Source organism: Schistocerca gregaria, chromosome 7 (genome assembly GCF_023897955.1).
Source record: "Schistocerca gregaria isolate iqSchGreg1 chromosome 7, iqSchGreg1.2, whole genome shotgun sequence".
NCBI lineage: Eukaryota > Metazoa > Arthropoda > Insecta > Orthoptera > Acrididae > Schistocerca > Schistocerca gregaria.
The window spans coordinates 273,888,038-273,911,433 of NC_064926.1; the positions used below are offsets into that span (position 1 = coordinate 273,888,038).

Below are 23,396 nucleotides of genomic sequence, written 5' to 3' on the forward strand. Positions count from 1 at the left end.
GTTTTGCGCCTAATTATTTGTGGACCCCGTCATTCAGACTTGTAAATTTTGACCCACCCTCATGGCTTACTTGTAGTTCCTGACACCACTGGCATATTTCAGTACCATATGGTGTGGCCAGATTTGGTACCTATGTTTTGAAGATGGGAACTGCTGCTTAGCTGTAGCTGTGGCATTTCACATTGCTTCTCCAGAAAGAGATTTATTCCTGTTAGCTGCACTGGCCCAATATAATGTTAAAATCAGCAAATAAAATGTTGTCCAAAATAAGAGGAACGTCACAGTGACAAGTTGATGTTCTCCTAATTTTCCACATCCTCACGTTCTTTGATTGCACTGATCTTTCAATAAATTTTTTCCTATAGCGATGTTTGTTCTCATTCCTTGGAACTTTAGTTTTAGGATGATTGCACATCTTCAGAGAAGTGTAATTATTTTTCAGTGTAAAATATGTAGTAGACAATATCAAACCATTTTTCTTTTCTATGCTGGGAGTTTAATTTTGCGAATAATCCCTGAGCTTCTGTTGAACAGTAAGTGTTCTTTGTTTATTAACGATGATCAGGATTTCGCAGTTCAGCACTTCGATAGACAACTGTAGGTGGAAATGTTTGCTTTTTAACGTTAAAATATTTTCTGTGGCTGTCAAGATTTTGTTTACAATGTCTACTGCGCAACACATTTCTGAAAATACTTCTATTTTTCAAGTGGTTTTATTTTTTGTTTGTTACATTATGTTGTGGTTTGTTAAAAGTGAGGTCTGCTGTGTGTGAGCTGTTGCATTATTCTGGAAACTATATTGTGGTGCACATACATGAAAATTTATGATGACAATGCATCATATCTTTCAGCTTCTGGTTTGTTTGAATGAACTTTTACTTCACAGAACCTGTAGAACTATTTCTTTTACAGTGAAAGTTCCAGAATAATGCATTGTTTTGTTTCCCACACAGAAAGTGTCATATTTACTTGATTTCCTGAGTGTGTCATGTGCAAGATAAATCAAATAAAAATCTTGTCTCACTGCACCAGTTCTTTTTTTTCCCCAAAATACAATGGTTCTAAGCTAACTCCATAGTCATCCTTTGTTTCACTAGGAACCATCTGGAAATGGTTTGTTAAATAAAACAAAATTGGCACTAACCAGAGACTTATACTTCTGACAGTTAATAAATATTTTGTTGAAACCGTTTGATCTTTTTTTAAAAAGAATATTTTTACTTTAGTCCATAGACGAGATAGATAATATATGATGACATTACGTTGAAACCTACATCTCATTCAGCAGGCTTATGGGTATTGATTGCAGTCAGATTGATGAGCAAAGGTTAATTTTTATTTGTTGTAGTGTCTCCAGCAAAAGTTTTTTGTTATAAAGGTGAAGTATTGTGCTGTGTTTGATTGCACAGAAAAAACATTTTTTTTATTAATGTATAAACATTGCAAGTGACAGGATGCAGAGCATTTTAAGATCTGTGGATAGGACAGGAAACTTTCACTACATTTGTTCTCTAACCCCTCACCCCCCTGCAGTACATTTGTATCGTTGCATAATCAGTTTACAGTAAACGCGTCTTTCTCTGTAATAGTAAAGTGCAATTTGTTTCCTGGAGCTTCTTTGTGTGAGCAACACTGAGCAGCAGAACATCTAAAAACAAGAGGATTTCTTGAATCAAATTACGGTTAAAGATAAATTAAAGAAAAACAATATTTATGAAGTTGCAAGTTTCTTGAATGCACCACTCCCCATCCTTACACTGTCTGCACGTAACTTTTGCGTGTGTTAGACATTAATATGTAGTCAGTCAGATTCTTGCCCATGCATTTTTCATTAACATTATACAGTTTTCACTCAAAAATTTGTTCATTGTGATTATACAGGGTGTTTCAAAAATGACCGCTATATTTGAAACGGCAATACAAACTAAACGAGCAGCGATAGAAATACACCGTTTGTTGCAATATGCTTGGGACAACAGTACATTTTCAGGCATACAAACTTTCGAAATTACAGTAGTTACAATTGTCAACAACAGATGGCGCTGCGGTCTGGGAAACTCTATAGTACAATATTTTCCACATATCCACCATGCGTAGCAATAATATGGCGTAGTCTCTGAATGAAATTACCCGAAACCTTTGACAACATGTCTGGCGGAATGGCTTCATATGCAGATGAGATGTACTGCTTCAGCTGTTCAATTGTTTCTGGATTCTGGCGGTACACCTGGTCTTTCAAGTGTCCCCACAGAGAGAAGTCACAGGGGTTCATGTCTGGCGAATAGGGAGGCCAATCCACGCCGCCTCCTGTATGTTTCGGATAGCCCAATGCAATCACACGATCATCGAAATATTCATTCAGGAAATTAAAGACGTCGGCCGTGCGATGTGGCTGGGCACCATCTTGCATGAACCACGCGGTGTTCGCAGTGTCGTCTAAGGCAGTTTGTACCGCCACAAATTCACGAAGAATGTCCAGATAGCGTGATGCAGTAATCGTTTCGGACCTGAAAAATGGGCCAATGATTCCTTTGGAACAAATGGCTGCCCAGACCAGCACTTTTTGAGGATGCAGGGATGATGGGACTGCAACATGGGGCTTTTCGGTTCCCCATATACGCCAGTTCTGTTTATTGACGAAGCCGTCCAGGTAAAAATAAGCTTCGTCAGTAAACCAAATGCTGCCCACATGCATATCGCCGTCATCAATCCTGTGCACTATATCGTTAGCGAATGTCTCGTGCAGCAATGGTAGCGGCGCTGAGGGGTTGCCGCGTTTGAATTTTGTATGGATAGAGGTGTAAACTCTGGCGCATGAGAAGATACGTGGACGTTGGCGTCATTTGGACCGCAGCTGCAACACGGCGAACGGAAACCCGAGGCCGCTGTTGGATCACCTGCTGCACTGGCTGCGCGTTGCCCTCTGTGGTTGCCGTACGCGGTCGCCCTACCTTTCCAGCATGTTCATCCGTCACGTTCCCAGTCCGTTGAAATTTTTCAAACAGATCCTTTATTGTATCGCTTTTCGATCCTTTGGTTACATTAAACATACGTTGAAAACTTCGTCTTGTTGCAACAACACTGTGTTCTAGGCGGTGGAATTCCAACACAAAAAAAATCCTCTGTTCTAAGGAATAAACCATATTGTCCACAGCACACTTGCACGTTGTGAACAGCACACGCTTACAGCAGAAAGACGACGCACAGAATGGCGCACCCACAGACTGCGTTGTCTTCTATATCTTTCACATCACTTGCAGCGCCATCTGTTGTTGAAAATTGTAACTACTGTAATTTCGAAAGTTTATCCGCCTGAAAATGTACTGTTGTCCCAAGCATATTGCAACAAACGGTGTATTTCTATCGCTGCTCGCTTAGTTTTTATTGCCGTTTCAAATATACCGGTCATTTTTGAAACACCCTGTAAATGACACAGAGTAAGTCCTGTACTTTGGAAATGAGTGGGAGAAGCAGCTTCAGAAAACTCGCATTACTCATACTGTCCTGGGCATTGCCCCAGTGAAGGTGGGTTGTTATTGCCTTCGTCCAATCTATTATGAAATGCTGGTTGCGTTTCTTTGTCATCTGGATAACTATGATGAGTATTTGTGCAGTGTAGTAATATATAAATGTTGTTTTGTGTAGACTGGAGGAAAAAACCAAGTGCAGGCAGGTAGCATACATGTCTCAAATAGCACCAAAGGTGTCTCCAAGCTAACATCAGCCACACACACCAATAAAAGATGACAGTCACTAGTTCTTAAAACCGGAAGTTCCTTTATCTGTCCAAGGGGATTGGGGGGGGGGGGGGGGCTTTAAACTTTATTAGAGTATTGTAAACTGTGACAGAGTAATTTATATAAATTTTCAAATGCTTCTCATCAGGATAAATAACAGTGTAGTGTGTTCCTTGTGTGGATGGGCTAGTATTGAGTGATATCTGTTGCTGTAAAAGCGTTTATAGTTCTGTTTGATGTCTGTTTATGTATACAATGGTAAGCTTCTGTTTTTGTCAAAGGAGTTTACTTGGGAAATTAATAATGTGTATGTGTTTTCTCTCTTACAGATGGATGTGATTGTGGCAGATTTAGATGGTGGTTCTATTTTGGTACCTGATGGTGTTTCATTGCCATTGTTACCAGAGCCACTACTGAGTCAGACAACTGAAGCGCTGGGACTCATTTTGCAGCCAGAACTATCAGCAGCTGATCTTGCCTTCCCACCACCCTCCCCCCGTACTCCTGCCCCTCCAGCATTGCTTGACAAACAACTCCGTGCCGTGTTCATGCGTACTTTTGCGGCGTTACTACAAGGTTATCGTAGCTGCCTCACCATCATACGCATTCATCCTAAACCTGTTATAACATTTCATAAGGTAAATGAAGTAGAAATCTTCTGCATTAATGTTATATTAGGATGACTTTAGTATACTAATGTAGATATTTTGGTGATATTAGAAGTTCAAGAACCTGCCAGTCGCTTCAGATTCATAGAGTTGTCTAACAATCAAAAACTGTATTTTAAAAACTAGCTGTTACCCCCCAACTGTGATCGCTTATCAGTAGTTTTGTTGATGGATGATGGTGAGGAAGTGAGTTACTGTACGTGCAATAACAAAAGCTGCCCTCGTGTGTGCCCGTTTGGGTAAGCAAAGCTTGTGATGTGTGGCCTGCTCTCCCACCTCCCGAGGTGTCTCAGTTTAAGATGGACCTGCGTAGCATTGTTACTGTGCAGTGCATACAGAGGGGCAGGGGCAGTACCATGCATCTAAGCATTGTGCGATTGAAGTATCCTCGTACTCTAGATATGTGCCCACTGCTTCACTCAGGTAGTCTGTGGCCTCCACAGATTTTTGTTTTTGTTTTTCTTTGATGGAATTTGTATGTAGTTATGCCCACTGCTCACGTGTAAATTTACGCACTATAAGAGAGTTAGTGACCCTTTACGTAGCTGTCAGTCTTAGCATAATTAGTGTTTGAACAGCTTTAATTTAATTTAATGTAGCAAGTTAAAAAAGGAAAGAGAGAAATCAGATGAGTTGTTCTGTAGTTATTAGTGCCACTCTTACACCCAGTACTGAATTATGTCATCTTAAATGTATATTCTCGTACATTCTTTCATCAGTAATGATAAGTTTGCATAGCAATTACAACAAAAATAATTTTATAGACATATATTAGGTGTACAGAAAAATGAGTGTATTAAAGCTCCTTCACTTTTTCTATGCAATTCTGGCAAAGCCAGTTCATCATGGTGATGGTTAATTAGCTTTCTTTGGTTTAGTTCACAAATTGCAACACCTAAACTTTTCACACTATTTTAGGCCATAAAGGCATGGTCTTTTCCGAATGTACAATGTCTGATCGAAAAATTCCGGAACTTTGTCCAAAAAATTTTCTACCATTAGTTTCTTTGGTGCATGGTCTCCTTCGAAATACTCCCCTCCAAAATTTATACACTAGTCCCAATGCCATTTCCACTTCCGGAAGCAGTCTTGGTATGCTTCGTGCTGGATCACACGAAGTGCTGCCTGTTAATATTCTTTTATCTCATCTATTGTTGTAAATCTTTGTCCTTTGAACGAAGTTTCCAATTTTGGAAATGAAAGAAAAGTCTGCAGGAGCCTGCAGATGGAGGATGAGGCAGCCTAGTGATTTAGTTTTTTGCGTATTAGTCACTCACCAACAAAGATGAATGTGGGGTTGTGTTGTTATGATGCAAGAGCCATGAATTGTCTCACCACATTTCAGGCTGTTTCCTTCTCATATTTTCTCTCAGGCATCACAACACGTCCTGATAGTACCATCAATTAACAGTATGTCCCTGTGGCATTAATGTTGTTGTTGTTGTTGTTGTTGTTGTCTTCAGTCCTGGGACTGGTTTGATGCAGCTCTCCATGCTACTCTGTCCTGTGCAAGCTTCTTCATCTCCCAGTACCTACTGCAACCTACATCCTACTGAATCTACTTAGTGTATTCATCTCTTTGTCTCCCTCTACGATTTTTACCCTCCACGCTGCCCTCCAGTGCTAAATTTGTGATCCCTTGATGCCTTGGGACATGTCCTACCAACTGATCCCTTCTTCTAGTCAAGTTGTGCCACAAAATTCTCTTCTCCCCAATCCTATTCAATACCTCCTCATTAGTTACGTGATCTACCATCTAATCTTCAGCATTCTTCTGTAGCACCACATTTCGAAAGCTTCTATTCTCTTCTTGTCCAAACTATTTATCGTCCATGTTTCACTTCCATACATGGCTGCACACCATACAAATACTTTCAGAAACGAATTCCTGATACATAAATCTATACTCGATGTTAACAAATTTCTCGTCTTCAGAAACGCTTTCCTTGCCATTGCCGGTCTACATTTTATATCCTCTCTACTTCGACCATCATCAGTTATTTTGCTCCCCAAATAGCAAAACTCCTTTATTACTTTAAGTGTCTCATTTCCTAATCTAATTCCCTCAGCATCACCCGATTTAATTCGACTACATTCCATTATCCTCATTTTGCTTTTGTTCATGTTCATCTTATATCCTCGTTTCAAGACACTGTCCATTCCGTTCAACTGCTCTTCCAAGTCCTTTGCTGTCTCTGACAAAATTACAATGTCATCGGCGAACCTAAAAGTTTTTACTTCTTCTCCATGAATTTTAATACCTATTCCGAATTTTTCTTTTGTTTCCTTTACTGCTTGCTCAATATACAGATTGAATAACATCAGGGAGAGGCTACAACCCTGTCTCACTCCCTTCCCAACCACTGCTTCCCTTTCATGCCCCTCGACTCTTATGACTGCCACCTGGTTTCTGTACAAATTGTAAATAGCTTTTCGCTCCCTGTATTTTACTCCTGCCACCTTCAGAATTTGAAAGAGAGTATTCCAGTCAACAGTGTCAAAAGCTTTCTCCAAGTCTACAAATGCTAGAAATGTAGGTTTGCCTTTCCTTAATCTTTCTTCTAAGATAAGTCGTAAGGTCAGTATTGCCTCACGTGTTCCAACATTTCTACAGAATCCAAACTGATCCTCCCCGAGGTCCGCATCTACGTTTTTCCATTCGTCTGTAAAGAATTCGCGTTAGTATTTTGCAGCTGTGACTTATTAAACTGATAGTTCGGTAATTTTCACATCTGTCAGCACCTGCTTTCTTTGGGATTAAATTATTATATTCTTCTTGAAGTCTGAAGGTATTTCGCCTGTCTCATACATCTTGCTCACCAGCTGGTAGAGTTTTGTCATGACTGGCTCTCCCAAGGCCGTCAGTAGATCTAATGGAATGTTGTCTACTCCCGGGGCCTTGTTTCGACTCAGGTCTTTCAGTGCTCTGTCAAACTCTTCACGCAGTATCGTATCTCCCATTTCATCTTCATCTTCATCTACATCTACATCTACATCCTCTTCCATTTCCATAATATTGTCCTCAAGTACCTCGCCCTTGCATCGACTCTCTATATACTCCTTCCACCTTTCTGCCTTCCCTTCTTTGCTTAGAACTGGGTTGCCATCTGAGCTCTTGATATTAACACAAGTGGTTATCTTTTCTCCAAAGGTCTCTTTAATTTTCCTGTAGACAGTATCTATCTTACCCCTAGTGAGATAAGCTTCTACATTCTTACATTTGTGCTCTGGCCAACCCTGCTTAGCCGTTTTGCACTTCCTGTCGATCTCATTTTTGAGAAGTTTGTATTCCTTTTTCATTTACTGCATTTTCATATTTTCTCCTTTCATCAATTAAATTCAATATTTCTTCTGTTACCCAAGGATTTCTACTAGCCCTCGTCTTTTTACCTACTTTATCCTCTGCTGCCTTCACTACTTCATCCCTCAGAGCTACCCATTCTCCTTCTACTGTGTTTATATCCCCCATTCCTGTCAATTGTTCCCTTATGCTCTCCTTGAAACTCTGTACAACCTCTGGTTCTTTTAGTTTATCCATGTCCCATCTCCTTAAATTCCCACCTTTTTGCAGTTTCTTTAGTTTTAATCTACAGGTCATAACCAATAGATTGTGGTCAGAGTCCACATCTGCCCCTGGAAATGTCCTACAATTTAAAACCTGATTCCTAAATCTCTGTCTTACCATTACATAATCTATCTGATACCTTTTAGTATCTCCAGGATTCTTTCCATGTATACAACCTTCTTTTATGATTCTTGAACCAGGTGTTAGCTATGATTAAGTTATGCTCTGTGCAAATTTCTACCAGGTGGCTTCCTCTTTCATTTCTTAGCCCCAATCCATATTCACCCACTATGTTTCCTTCTCTCCCTTTTCTTACTGATGAATTCCAGTCACCCATGACTATTAAATTTTCGTCTCCCTTCACTACCTGAATAATTTCTTTTATCTCATCATACATTTCATCAATTTCTTCATCATCTGCAGAGCTAGTTGGCATATGAACTTGTACTACTGTAGTAGGCATGGGCTTTGTGTCTGTCTTGGCCACTATAATGCGTTCACTATGCTGTTGGTAGTAGCTTACCCGCACTCCTATTTTTTTATTCATTATTAAACCTACTCCTGCATTACCCCTATTTGATTTTGTATTAATGTATGATGAACTAATTCCTCCAAGTCAAAGAAAAGTATGAGCATGGCTTTGACATTTGCCCTGTCCTGATGAACTTTTTTTGTTCTGGAAGAACCTTTCCTGAGCCATTGTAAAGACTGAACCTTGGTCTCGATATCATGACCTTAGACCCACGTCTCATCACCAGTTATGATTCTCTTAAGAAACATCTCGTTCTCATTTGTGCAATCCAAAAGCTCTTCACAGATTGTGAGATGAAGATCTTTCTGGTCGAACTTGGCTTCAACTCAATGCATTCTGAGATGCTGAGTTAGGATGAATGAAATTATCCAAGTGAAATTTTACATTCTTGTCCAATCTCTCAGACAGTCAGTCTTAGATTGACAGGCACAATTTCATTGATGTTCCTGCATGAATGTTGTCAGTAGACATCGAAGGTCCCCCTGAACGAGGATCATCTTCAACTTTTGCCTGGCCATTTTTAAACTGTGTAAATCACTCGTAACACAGTGTGTGGCTTAAGTACTCATCACCATAGTCTTCCCGCATCATTTGGTGTGTCTTCGTAAATGTTTTTTTGAGTTTTACGCAAAATTTTAATGCGGATGCGTTGCTCCTTTAACCCTGTCATTTCGAAATTTGCAGACTGCGCGACACAATGTTCTACTCAGTGCAGCATTGAATAATAACTAACAGACATACAACAATGAAATTTCTGGCAGTTACAGATTAAACACAGGTGCGTGCAGGGATGCCAACCGCATTTCGCTCTCACTCCATTGGCATAAAATTACGAATGTTCCAGAATCTTTTGAACAGACTTCGTACTTCTGACCAAAACCTGATTCTGCTTTCATATAAAATATTTTCATAACTTTTCGTCCCCTATTTCACTGCCTTATGTGTTGGATTTCCAAAAATGTTGAAACATGTATTTTTCTAGCTGAGAAGTGAAATATCAATTTTCATAGATGTAGCTTTAAAAATGCTTTGTAAGTCTTGAATAATGATTTATTATTTAAAAAAAAAAAAAAAAAACTTTCTCATATGTTTAACCTCCTTAGGGGTTGAATTTCCAAAAATGGTGAGACAAGTATTTCTTATTTGTGACCGAGAAACGAAATACTGCACCAGTTTTCACAGTTCTAGCTTCAAAGTTGCTGTAATAGTGACATATCTTTAAAAAATCTTTTCTTACCCTTCTTAAACGAAGCCGACAGTATAAGATTAACCCACCCTCCAAATTTAAAGTTTCTGTCGATTGTGGTTTGGGCTGGGCAATGAGGTGTCCTTCAGTCAGGACATTTCCTTTCGTATATAGAGATTATGTAACACATAGTGTGGAAGTATAGGAAAACACATTGAAGAGTGCACAAGCATTATATTCATTACTTTGAATCATATGTAGCATATATCAGCCAATAAAAGTGTTTTCATAAATACAATAAAGATCAAAAGTTAAATAGTAAATAGCTATTTCAAAGAGTGAATATCTTTTCCCTAATTCATGTAATTTTCTTCAACTCAATAAGTGCCTTGTACTAAACGCTTTCTAAGGTTCCCCATGTTCTTCCTCAAGGTTCACATTATTTCCATACCAAATTTCTTCAAAATTGATTGAGCAGGTTGGTTGTGAAAAGATAAGACAGAATTACTTTCTCATTTTTAATAATAGTGTGACTAAAACTTTCAATTGTGACATGTTTTTTCTGTGGCCAATTTTGATGAAATAAAGCCTGCCGCAAGCTCTGCTTAACTTGGCTATGAAAACCACATGAAAATTCGTCTAGTAGTTTTGGAGAACTTGTTCAGACAAACAGACAGACAGGCATGACAGTTTTACAGATATATTATTAGTTTAGGTAAGTAAAAACTTAATTTCAAAGTAATGGAGCCCACTCCCCAAATAGCTTGAGTATGGGGAAGGTGCAGGTGCATGCCTAATTTAGCTCGAAAAAGGATTTCTTCCAAAAGTGAATAAGTTTTCCTTCTCTTGACAACCCACTTCCACAATTTGTTGAGTGGTCTCCTTTACTTTTATATCCAGCCCGAACGTTCCTATTTTGTTGTAAGATATGTATATATCTACTGTGAAAGCACATGCCATACCCATGTAAGTGTTTGCTGCTTAATATATTTTGAAAGCAGCTAATTTAGTATTCCCTTTGACACTGGTGACAAATTATAGAAGTTTGGAAAGTTCATTCTCCTACTGCTCTTTACCATAAATTTTAGTATGGTGGTATCTACGTGTCCTGTCATATGACGGTCTGTTCACTGTCGTCCAGGCTTGGCCAGGCTCCCACTATGCCGCCATTATGTTCAACTTCTCTGCTGGTGTTGATTGTATGGTTGTATTGCTTTGTTTGTCACCATGTCAATCATTAATCCCACCAGTTGTGAAATGCGCTTGTTACTCGGTTCTTAATTGCAAAACAAGTTTGTCCTACTGAAATTCACTGGCAGCTTGTTGAAGTTTGTGGTGCAGGTTTAATGAATGATGGAAATGTGCATAAATGGTGTAGGCTGTTTAATGAAAGGAGGACAAATGTTCATGATGATGAATGTTCTGGGCAGCCTAGTGTCAAGAATGAAGACTTGACACACACAAAGTTGAGGAGGCAGTTCACCAAGACAGGCGCTTCACTATTAATGATCTGTATCAGAAATTTCCGCAAGTTTAGAGATCAGTAGTTTTTCACATTGTTACTGACAAACTTCACAACAAAAAATTTGTGCAAGACAGTTGCCAAATATGTTGACAGAAGGACACAAAACAAAGCGAATGGCACCTTCTTTTTGGAACACTATCACAAGGATGGTGATGAGTTCTTGAGTCACATTGTGACTGTGTGAAATGTGGTTTGTGGACTACACTTCAGAGAATAAACATCAATCCAGTGAGTGGCATCATTCAAACTCCCCTACAAAACCACAAAAATTCAAACAAGACCTACATCACGGAAAATCATGGCCATGGTTTTTTGGGACTGAAAGGCATTATTCTTTTAGACATTTTTCCAAGAAGAGTGACAATAAATGCTGAGAGGTTCTGTGAACCATTAATAAAGCTTAGCCGCCTATCAAAATCGCCAGTGGGGACTGCTTTCTAGCAGCGTCGTTCTGCTTCACAACAATGCTCCACCTCACATTGCAGCAAGAACAAAGACGAAACTGGACAAGTTTCATTGGGAATTACTGGATCATCCATCACACAGCCCTGACTTAGTACAATCGGACTTTCATCAGTTTCCAAAACTGAAGTAATTTCTTGGTGGAAAAGTGCTTGGAAAATGATGAGATGTTGAAAGTAACTGTTACTAACTGGTTTAACAGTCGGGTGGCAGAGTTCTTTGATGCTGGGATCCGAAAGCTGGTGCGATGACTTGACGAATGTTTAAACATTCATGGTGACTGTGTTGAAAAGTGAAAAAAAAGTGCATATTGTAGTTTGTGAAACAATTTATTTATAAATGCAAAGTTTTTCCTACCCTATTACAAATTGGTTCTTTCTTTAAAGATGACACTCGCAGCGTAACAACACTTTCTGCCTTTTTATTGCTGACCAGAGTGGCTGAGTGGTTCTAGGTGCTACAGTCTGGAATGGGGCGAGCGCTACGGTCGCAGGTTCGAATCCTGCCTTGGGCATGGATGTGTGTGATGTCGTTAGGTTAGTTAGATTTAAGTAGTTCTAAGTTCTAGGGAACTGATGATCTCAGATGTTAATTTCCATAGTTTTCTGAGCCATTTGAACCATTTTCCTTTTTATCAGGAGTCAGTCACAAATTATTTCACCTTATTGATATTTCAACATATGAGGAGACACAGTTTGATGAAACCAGACAAAAGCACCAAAGAGATTGTCGGGGTCAAGTGAAATATTTACAAAGGTGTAGTTAAAGTGCATGAAAAACAGTGATTTCATTTTTATGAGAAACACTCTTGAAGCTAGCAAGATTCAAGGTGTGAAATAGTTTATGTTAAATTAATTGTAACAGGTAAGAATATTTGCCTACCTTTTTTTTAAGTTTATGTGCTGGTTTTTATACAATACTTGTCACTTCAGAAGTGGCCTCATGAGTGGTACCATAAATTTCCTGGACATCCAGCAGTAAAAGGAAACAACTGACATTGCCTACCAAGTAATCTGGGGTATATTTTTGGAACCAAATGTTTAGAAGAGTGCAAAGTAATTAAAGTACATTATAGGAAAGTTGTCAGCTTAAAATTAAGCAATATATTTGATTATTAGTGAAAAGTTAAAACTGTTGGCTCTGTTGAAACTTGAATCATGCCTTTTATGATCAGTATTTTGCAGCCACCAAATAGCACCTCACAGAGGCAAGGACAGACCCACTTTTACCAGAGAGTCAACAGAAGTTCTCCCATGACACTGTTGGACATCAGTAAGTTCACTAAACATTGAGAAATCAATGATTTGCTCATTGCCTTGAAACATGTCATCCGATAGGTGCCTCCCAAGAGGCAGGCGATTGTATACATTATCATCTCATTAACTATCCAACAAGTGTCAGAGAAGTATATGCTGGAAAGTGTGTTCACACAGTAAGAAACCTGAGAACCTGAATAAATGCTGTGCAAAGTACAGTTGCCATGACAGAGATTTGAAGAGTGGTGGAGGAACTGCAGTTGCATTTAGTTTGCATTCAAATTCTGTACATCAGAATTGTAAATATGTGAGATCACTTCCACAATTATTTGTAGTAATGACAGGACCCAAACCAATGGCTGCCATTGTTGTTTTGAAAAGGAAATAACAATCTTAAAAGCAAGTAAATACGGTATGAGCACACAGTAATTGTAGAGATATAGGCTGCAATTCTCACTGTATGCTGACAAGCATCTATTTTCTGTTCAGCCAGATGATAGTTCCATGTTCAACCAGACTTAGAATTGCTGCAGCTATTAATGGTACTAGGTGCCACATCTATACTCTTGATGAAAGTGCAAAAATCCAAGTTGTGACAAACGAAGGGCTGAATTAGAAGACTCGATACAAGAACTGACTTGCATGTACTGAATACACACAGCCCTGATCATACATATTATGAAAGAGTGGGAGCCATAACATGCATAGATTTGACTTGGGTGAATATCATGATGCCTCAGTAACATTTTGTCATTACATGGCAATGCATGAATGATACTGTAAGCAATGTATAACCATTTTTGTTGGTCGACGGACACTCAAGAAATTTGAAAAAATTGTAGCTCAGAGACTAAGTGAGGTAGGACTGTCATAAGACACTGGACTCACATTCAGACGAATAGCAGCTCAAATCTCTGTCCAGTCATCCAGCTGCAGGTTTTTTGAGAGTTGCTTAAATCACTTCAGGTGGATGCTGGGATGTTTCCTTTGAAAGGGAATAACTAAATTCCTTTCACACCTTTCCCCAACCTGAATTTGAGCTCCATCTCTAATGATGTTGTTGTTGTTGTTGTTGTTGTTGTTGTTGTTGTTGTTGTTATTGGGACATTAGACTCAAATCTTCCTTCCTTTGGTATCCTGAGAAGGGAGAATGCACAGTTGCTAATGTGATATTTCATATGTAGTAAAATTATTTTCATTGCTTACAGGCAGCTTTTTTAGGAGAAAGATGTTTGATGGATTGTGATTTCACAACTCGAGTGTTGGACTGCATGTTCTTCACTGGTTTTGTGGCTGAACGTGGTCCACCTTGGAGGCCTTGCGATGTGTGGGATGAACTGTACAGCAGTCTTAGTGAATTATTTCGCCTGGAGGCTCAGGATCAACGCCTATTAATTGCCCATATTCAGGTTTGTAACAGTTGAAGAAATTATTTTAAAGCAAATGAGAAGATAATCTTTAAATAAAGTATCATTTAATAACAGAAAATATAACTTTCGTGCTGTGTTACTAAATATACTTCGGTACATAACTTTTGAGCCATTGCATGTGTCAACAGTACAATCACTAACTTTTCATGAGGTTTATCATCCAGCACTCTAACATCTCATCTTCTAAATGGCACATGACTCATTCAGACAGTTGAATGTGGAGAATGAAGGATAACCAGTGAAATAATTTTTACATTATAGTTAAATAAGAAAATTCATGGGTTCTTAGGGGACAAGAAAAATACAGAACATACATGAATGTATGGGCTGCAGAAATTCTGTGTATTAATTTGAATTATAGACCTCATTTTTTAAATAAAATACATGAAGAGTGAAATACTTGAGACATGCAATAATTCAACTTAAAGCTTGAAATCTTACCTAGTTAAATATTAAAACTCTAATTATGTAAGGGACAGGGCTTGTGTGAATTCTGTCAATCATAATGCAATTTGTGATACTCTGCAAAACTGAAACTATATGTTACATGTTATCTTGCAGCACTACTGTGGGTCTCAATTTTAAACAAATCTCTAACATTTACTCCATTTTTGAATAATATTTAGTGCGTTTATTAATTTTTAAATTTGTTCAATTTTAACAAAGGATGTGTCATTTTCGTCTGGTTTTTCGACGTCGATTTCAAAAACATAACCGTAGTGTCTTCATTTTTAGTGCCACTCTCACAGAGGCTATAAAAGTTGTTTTAAGGGGGTACATTTGTGAAATTAATGAAAATGTTAATTTTCAATTTATTTTTTAGTATAACTTAAGGACAGTAAGTCCGCAAGCATTCAGTCACGAAATTGCGTTCTAAGTGCATGAAAAATAATTAAATGTGTGACGCAACCTTCCTGCTACACCCACTTTCTGAATACTAGCTCGATGAACGATGATTCTGTGGGTTACATTCAGAAGGAGAGGCTTGCAAATTGTAGCCTGCCAAGCCCACTTAAGATTTCCAGCCAACCCTGAACTTCTAAGAAAGTGTGTTCACAGCAAAATTCAGAATTAAAATGAGTCTTTGAATTCACTTATGTGAAAAGGATGCCCTAAAACCACATTTTCATCTTTACAGTTGTCAGAATGAAAACTAGTGATGCAGTTCTTGTATTTAATGATGGGAACATAGGGAGGATGAAGGTATTAGAGAGAATGGGCTTTTAGTTTGGAAATTTCACTCAAGACATCCTGAGAAAAATTGATCTACATCTCCCCTCTGCAGCTGAAAAGTCAGTTGAAGACCTGGTAAAGGAAAGAAGACAGAAAACAAGAAACCAGAAGAGAAGTCTTGAAGGGAAAGAGGATCCCAAGTGCAAATCTGGGACCTCCTGAAGATGTGACATAAAAGGAACATTAGGTTGGACTGTAAATTGTATTTTCTGAAAATTATTCTCTTTAAATTTTATGGTAAAATTTAATAAGTTACTACCTCTTAATTACGGGAGGTCCTTGCTGGTATTGAAGTCTTTCAACAGAGCAGGCTAAAAATGGTTTCCAATACTTTATCTGACGTCGTCTGGCAGCATCCGAAAACTGCTTCAGTGGTGCACTTGGCAGTAAAGGGATGGCAAAATGGCTGGGTATAGAGTGGTAATTAACACACCTCGTACTCTGTGTGCACTGCACTCCACTGAACTATTTACACTACACTGCCCACAGTATTCCAGGTGCTGTTACTTGGGGGGGGGGGGGGGGGGGGAGGGGGGGGGGGTTAGGAGGGAAGAGACAGGAGACAGGTCTGGTGTGCGACAGTAGATTTTGTACTGCTGGGGTCAAGGGAAACCCTTATGGGAACATGGCTTTGGAAGGCAGAGTCGAAGATGTGGTAGCACTCCTCTCATTAACCGAACCGTGACAGAACACTGACATTGGATGTGGGTGTAAAATCCTTTTGCCTGCTCATACTCAGATGAAGTACGGCAGACGATGATGCAAGCCATGTGGTGTTGCATAGGATGGGTTCCCGGGCACACAGCCGAGAGGAGTTGCCACATCGAAGCAGAAGAAGATAATGCTCGGTGGTCTACATGGCGTCTGGAAAGTGTGGCAGTCTTAAGTTCTACCTCTGGCAGAAGTGACTAGTGAGGGTGCTGGTGGGATGTGCTGGTACTTTGGCCAGCAGGCACTTTGCTTATTGCTGGTTTTTGGTCAGCGCAGCCTGTCACCTGGTGCTATACATGAAGACAAACTCAAGGAGTTGCCCCAAGTTCAATCGGGCAGTTTCGGCCTTAATGTTTAATGTAACGCCATTATCAAGTGCATCTGAAACTTTTGCTTGAGACGTAACATCAAATGATCTTTCATTGTTGCTTCTGTGGAGCATAAGTTTCAGAAGCACTTGATAATGTCCAGATGTAAAGACTGAAAACAGTCATGTGAGCTTAATGAAGGTCTAAAAAAGCAACTGGAGCAGCTTTTGATTTAGTCAGTGCTTATCAGTTCAACACTCTCCTCAGCTTCTGTTCCAGGTATATGTCTTCATCTGCAACATCTGATTCCTCAGAAAAAACACTGTACAGTTATTAATATGCGACATGTGTTTGAAGGGCTGAATCCTCAGTTGCAATATGATATTTGGTTGTTTCAAACTTACTGTTGCCGTAAAGCAGAAAAGACATTTTTGAATGTGAGGAAAGCATCTGATATTAATCAGTCTTACTGAGAGTCAGGTATTCAGTAAATACATCTTTATTAGGAACAAAAACATGGTTTTTGTGTGAATGTAAGTTTTTGCACATTGTTAAAAATCTTTATCACTGTCAATGTGCTATTTTCTAGATTTCACCTGCTTCCACATTCTTTCTTTTGTTGTACCTCTGATAACATCCAGTGCACTTGTTCCTTGAGATGGGGAAAGAATAATCAGTCCGTATTGTTCTAAAGACCTTCTGCACTGAACACAAAGTGTATAAGGTGTACTTGTTTTTAAACTGGAAAGACAAGCAAACAAGTTGTCAACTTCTTGAGACAGGGAAGCCTTATCTTTAGTTTAGCCACAATTATATGTAAAAAAGATGCAGCAGTAATCTTTCCATGTGTTAGATCATCACAAATGATAGCGAAAGAAAATATTCTATCAGTACTCAAAACACATGTTGTAAAAACTGTTACTTGGCTTGTGAGATCAGTGAGCACTCTGAATTTCGTCTTGTATAATAAAGGAAGGGAAAGAGAGAGAGAGAGAGAGAGAGAGAGAGAGAGAGAGAGAGAGAGAGAGAGAAATTCCGCAAAGTGTATCTATAGTCGTCTAGTTTCATGCGACCTATTTTGCCTTTTGTCTCAAATTCAGCAGATTTACGGATGATTATATAAAGTATTTTACCTTATATTAGTACAGAAATTGATCGTGGACCAAGCTTTGCTTGGAAATCTGTGTTTTGTAAATGTTAATCCCAGGTTATATTTGGGGTGAAGTAGGATCAACTTTGACTGATGAAAATTTGTGGGGCAATGTGAGGTTCAAGTGTAATCCTCAGTTTACAATGTAGTGACATTACAAAACATTGGTTTTGCTTTGCACAAATACAAATTTAAATAATAAAGAACTTGTTACTAACATGTAAATATGCAACTACGCCACTCCCACACTGCTGAAGCTAGAAATATTCCTCGCCCCCCCCCCCCCCCCCCCCCACTCCCAATCTATAAGGTTAGGTTAAGTGACTTGTCACTATGTACGTAATGAATGCAGATATTAATTTATCTCATAAAATTTCATGGAGGCATATCAAAATTTACACGATTAATTTTGAGGCATTTTATAGGCACTCTGCAACAGAGCAAGAAAGGAAAATTCAAAATATTTGTCGTGAATGATTACATATGTTGAAAAATATATTAAAAACAAAGAATCCAAGCGGGAAAGCGCCGGTAAACAGGCACAATAAAATAACACACAAACGCACACACAAAATTTCTAGCTTTCGCAACCAACGGTTGCTTCTTCAGGAAAGAGGGAAGGAGAGGGAAAGACGAAAGGATGTGGGTTTTAAGGGAGAGGGTAAGGAGTCATTCCAATCCTGGGAGGGGAAAGACTTGCCTTAGGGGGGAAAAAGGATAGGTATATACTCACACGCACACATCCTGGCTTCTCAAGTTCAGGCAATAATTGAGGAGGGTCTTGCAAAGAATAACTTGAAGGCCAGGTAGGTATTTGGGTATGTTGTATACAGAATTGTTATTCCAATTAACTGGCTCATTGTTTCTTCTTAATGCACATGTACATTAAGCAGAGAAAGGATAACCTCTGCAGCAGACTTAGGCCTTGGTTTCATTAGGATACGTGTTGAACTTGTGTTGCTGCACTATAAATCTAGATCTATCAAAACTGGAGTGACATATTAAATACTAACCTGAAATAATGACAGTGTGTCTTTAATTCACCTGTTTTTCTTTTTCTCTGCAATTAATCATTTAAATATTGTGCTCACAGTGCTACTTTTTATTGTATTCTGTGCTTCACAGAACTGTAGGGTATGCTCTCTCTTTTTTCAGGATTTAGCTCAGCAGCTATTCAATAATGAAAACCCAAATCCACAGCCATATGTGCAGAAGATTCTTAAACCACCAGAAGGAGCTTTTGCCAGAATTCATCAACCGCCATTGCCTGCCATTGATGCTTCTCAAGTTCAGGCAATAATTGAGGAGGGTCTTGCAAAGAATAACTTGAAGGCCAGGTAGGTATTTGCGTATGTTGTATATAGAATTGTTATTCCCATTAACTGGCTCATTTCAAGAGACTAACTACTTATTCACGGGTGATTCTGCATTTTTGTTTGTTTTGCTAGCCATGGAAGTGGGGCAGATTTGTCATGGTAAGACTAACACATTAACCGTTACTAGATCATGTCTAAATTCCATTTATAGAACACCATTTTCATTGTTTTCTTGTTAAGGTTATCTTCCTTGAGGCCAGTGCAGCCACGAATCGTTCCAATGGGACCGCACATATCAAACATCCATGATGCACGTCACATTGTTGGTAACTCTGCAAGGAGATTGGAGGTAAGGCGGGTGCTGTGAGAAGTTTTTTACACAGGCACGTTGGTTATTATTGCTAAATATCACATTTATTTGTAGTTACTAAAATCATTCTTTATGTCTAATTTATACAAAATTTCAATTGCTGGGAACTGATTGCCAAATGGACTAATCTGAGCATTTAATGAGAAGAGTGAATACTTTTTTTTTGTATTGTAGGATTTAACGAATAAAATTTCTTGTATCTTCTGTTTGTAACGTTTCCTCTAGAGGAGTAAGAGAGAATTTTTCAAGTTACTGGAGACAAAAATGCTTGGATTTAGCTTGTAGTTTTTCATTTTCATAAAGCAAAATTATACAATCCTTTGTGTGTTCAGAAAACTGCCTTTTAGATGTGTAATTCATAGAGAGGGTAGAATGATTTTTGCAACACAGTTGCAACATGACTGTTGTGTTCAGTAAAATATGATGTAGATCTGTGCAGTTTCGTATTTGTATAGTGTAAATCATTAACAATTTTCCTGTTACAAATACAGAAAAATTGTGTTACACAAAAGCAGAAAATGCCTTGTATGTATATGTTCAACAATTTTAGAATTAGCTATGTTATTTATCATAGTTGGTGAGTCTGATAGGAGATGTTTACAAATTGTGATAGAACAAATAACGAAAAAAAGATTTAATTTGTAAAAAGCATAATTTTCTTGTTTACAGGTTTTGCGCAACTGTATAAACTGCATATTTGAGAACAAGATATCTGATGCCCGTAAGACATTCCCAGCTGTTTTGAGGGCACTAAAATCCAAAGCTGCTCGTTTGGCATTGTGTACTGAATTGGCGCAACATGTGATGGGAAATAAAGCAATGCTTGAGCATCAGCAATTTGATTTAGTTGTTCGCCTGATGAATTGTGCATTGCAGGTATGCTTGGAACATGAATATTTTATCCATAATGTATTAATAAAACATTGAAACTGTAAAATGGAAAAGAGCAAAATGAAACATAATTAGGCACTACATTACCATTTGTTATGGCTAAATATATAAATGGAAAAATCCAGGACGGAATAATGGCAGTATTATGAAAAGGATAGATTGGTACTCACTCCATATGGTGAGTAGTGGTCTATCCTTAACATAATATCTAAATAAATGGTAACATAATGACATGTTGCAATGTTTGTGTGTCACAGTTATTAGTTTGTGTGTAACCAGTGCTAAACATTTGATTCTTGGGCATACTTTCTTTGAGCTTTTTCAGGATATCTTTCATGTCACTTCATTTGTATCAAAGGGAAAATTCACTTGTGAAAACTGTTATAGTACAAAAGACAGACAGGCCTGTGAATACTTACCGACAAAAGGCAAAAATCCATGTACATCAGTTAGACATATTTAAAAAATAGAAGAAACTATATCCAACTTTTGGAACTGTTAGTTCCTTTCTCAAGGAGGAAAGATTTGGGGTGAGAGTGCCATTCCCCAGTCTGTCCCTCTTTCTGCTCTGAGGAAAAAAATAAAAGGGCCCTCTCATGCTCAGTATTTATTTTGCAATAATATTGTAACAGTAGATTGTATGAAAGTGTGGGGCCAGAATGGCATAATGTTATTGTGCAGTATGTAAGCCTGGAATGTGTCAATGAAAACTATTCCTTCATAGGATACGTGTTGATTCTCACTTGTGTTGCTTTTGCAATTGCTACACGCTGCGAAAAGAAACACAAGAGGAAGTGGCAGTGGGTAAAAAAGTGGCTGGGAAGGTGTAGTACACACGGCCAGACTGCTGTGCAAAAAGAGCTTTCAACAGAACCGGATGACTGTTGGAATGTAGTAAGGACAAATGAGGAGTATTTCAATGAACTGATGAAGCTTGTTGCACCTTATATACACAGAAAAGATACTGTTCGTGTAATCATTGGATTTCACTTAACACAATGCTGAAAAGATATATAAATCTGAAAAGAGAGAGGTACATGATTGTAGAGGATAAGTATGCAACATTGTTATATTTATCTTCAATAAATAAGATTCTGAAATCAACAAATCACTAGTTTCAATGTCACTTCCCTGCACGTAAACACTTTTTTTGAAATATTCTACAAGTAATTACTGAAAATTACCCACCTGAATGCATTCCAGTGCATGGTTCCTTTCATCTGTCTTTTTTGATGTATTCATATTCATTTGGCATTTTCATATCAGGTGTTTCCATGTCCTCAAATTGTGAAGTATTGGTAGAAACAGGGATATTATTGTTCAGAATTGCACAGTAAATATTGAGTTTATTAGGTGCCTTTTAACACTTTTGAAAGCCAAGTGTAGTCTTCTATATTTTTATGTAAGCATTACTTGAAATTTCAGCTTCAGAATCCAAGTAATGGTCAGCCATTATCTCTCCAATGAATGAACTTTCATTTCTTTCTCATGCATTTCATATGTGCCGTTTGCTTTTTGATGGCGTGGTAAGATTGTTAACACTTTGGAGACCAAGTTCAGTCATAGCTTGTGCCTTAAATTTGTGTTAAAAAGGCCATCCCAAATATAGATCAGGCTGTGGTTTTAATGATGCATGAAAACTGCCCCCGTTGTGTATGAGAACAGTGTACGAATGTCTCACTACCCGTCCCTTAACTGGCCTTCCGTTGTCAATTTCTAGACTTTGAAGGGAACAATAGTGAATGTACTTGCTGCCGTTGCAAATGGCTGGGATTATACGGTCAAATTGCTGTAGTTTCATGCATGTCCTCATGAGATTTCACAGTTTGTTGTAATTTTAATGCAGATACATTGTGTTTGTTGAGTGAGCAAGAACATTTGGATGCTCAAGAGGAAGATATTGCTCTTTAACTCACCTCACGCTTTTCTCTTGAGAGAATAATTATACCCCCTTTCATCATTATTTTAAAATTTGAGAACTGTCAAATAAATAATTTAATATGAACAATAAATACTGAAGCATGGTTGTTTTGTAGTATGTGTTATTCTTGCAGATGCAGCAATTACATGTGTGCCAGCAATGCTTTAAATAATGACATAAATGACAGGTTTCTTAGGTGAAAGACCTTATTAGTGATAAGAAGTATGTAAACTTATGAGTACTAATGTGATGATGCCTTTTCAGAGAGGGTGTAAGAGAAAGGCTTTCAGCTTACTTTATTATTTTTAAGATATTTTGTTTTGCTGAAAATGTGCCTCAAACATAAGTGTAAATACTAATTACTAGTGATGAATAATTTCTTAAGAGATATAATTAAAAAATACTAGGATTTTTAACGTTGTTGTTGTTGTTGTTGTGGTCTTCAGTCCTGAGACTGGTTTGATGCAGCTCTCCATGCTACTCTATCCTGTGCAATTTTCTTCATCTCCTAGTACCTACTGCAACCTACATCCTTCTGAATCTGCTTAGTGTATTCATCTCTTGGTCTCCCTCTACGATTTTTACCCTCCACACTGCCCCCAGTACCAAATTGGTGGTCCCTTGATGCCTCAGAACATGTCCTACCAACCGATTCCTTCTTCTGCTCAAGTTGTGCCATAAACTCCTCTTCTCCCCAATTCTATTCAATACCTCCTCATTAGTTATGTGATCTACCCATCTAATCTTCAGCATTCTTCTGTAGCACCACATTTCGAAAGCTTCTATTCTCTTCATGTCCAAACTATTTATCGTCCATGTTTCACTTCGATACATGGCTACACTCCATACAAATGCTTTCAGAAATGACTTCCTGACACTTAAATCTATACTCGATGTTAACAAACTTCTCTTCTTCAGAAACACTTTCCTTGCCATTGCCAGTCTACATTTTATATCCTCTCTACTTCGACCATCATCAGTTATTTTGCTCCCCAAATAGCAAAACTCCTTTACTACTTTGTGTCTCATTTCCTGATCTAATTCCCTCAACATCACCCGACTTAATTCAACTACATTCCATTATCCTCGTTTTGCTTTTGTTGATGTTCATCTTATATACTCCTCTCAAGACACT

At 38.3% G+C, this 23,396-nt stretch overlaps 1 protein-coding gene across 4 annotated transcripts in view; it reads left to right on the forward strand.

Annotated features, from left to right (window-relative positions):
• Window positions 1-23,396, forward strand: part of LOC126281453 (myotubularin-related protein 13) — a 202,979-nt gene that overhangs the window by 49,594 nt on the left and 129,989 nt on the right. For 2 of the 4 annotated variants that reach the window (XM_049980434.1, XM_049980435.1), the window contains exons 7-12: window positions 4,067-4,375; window positions 14,140-14,340; window positions 18,919-19,100; window positions 19,212-19,238; window positions 19,320-19,428; window positions 20,119-20,325. In XM_049980434.1, coding sequence (XP_049836391.1) covers window positions 4,067-4,375; window positions 14,140-14,340; window positions 18,919-19,100; window positions 19,212-19,238; window positions 19,320-19,428; window positions 20,119-20,325 — 1,035 coding nt within the window. The remainder of the gene's footprint in view (window positions 1-4,066; window positions 4,376-14,139; window positions 14,341-18,918; window positions 19,101-19,211; window positions 19,239-19,319; window positions 19,429-20,118; window positions 20,326-23,396) is intronic. The other 2 variants (XM_049980436.1, XM_049980437.1) reach the window with 1 other exon arrangement.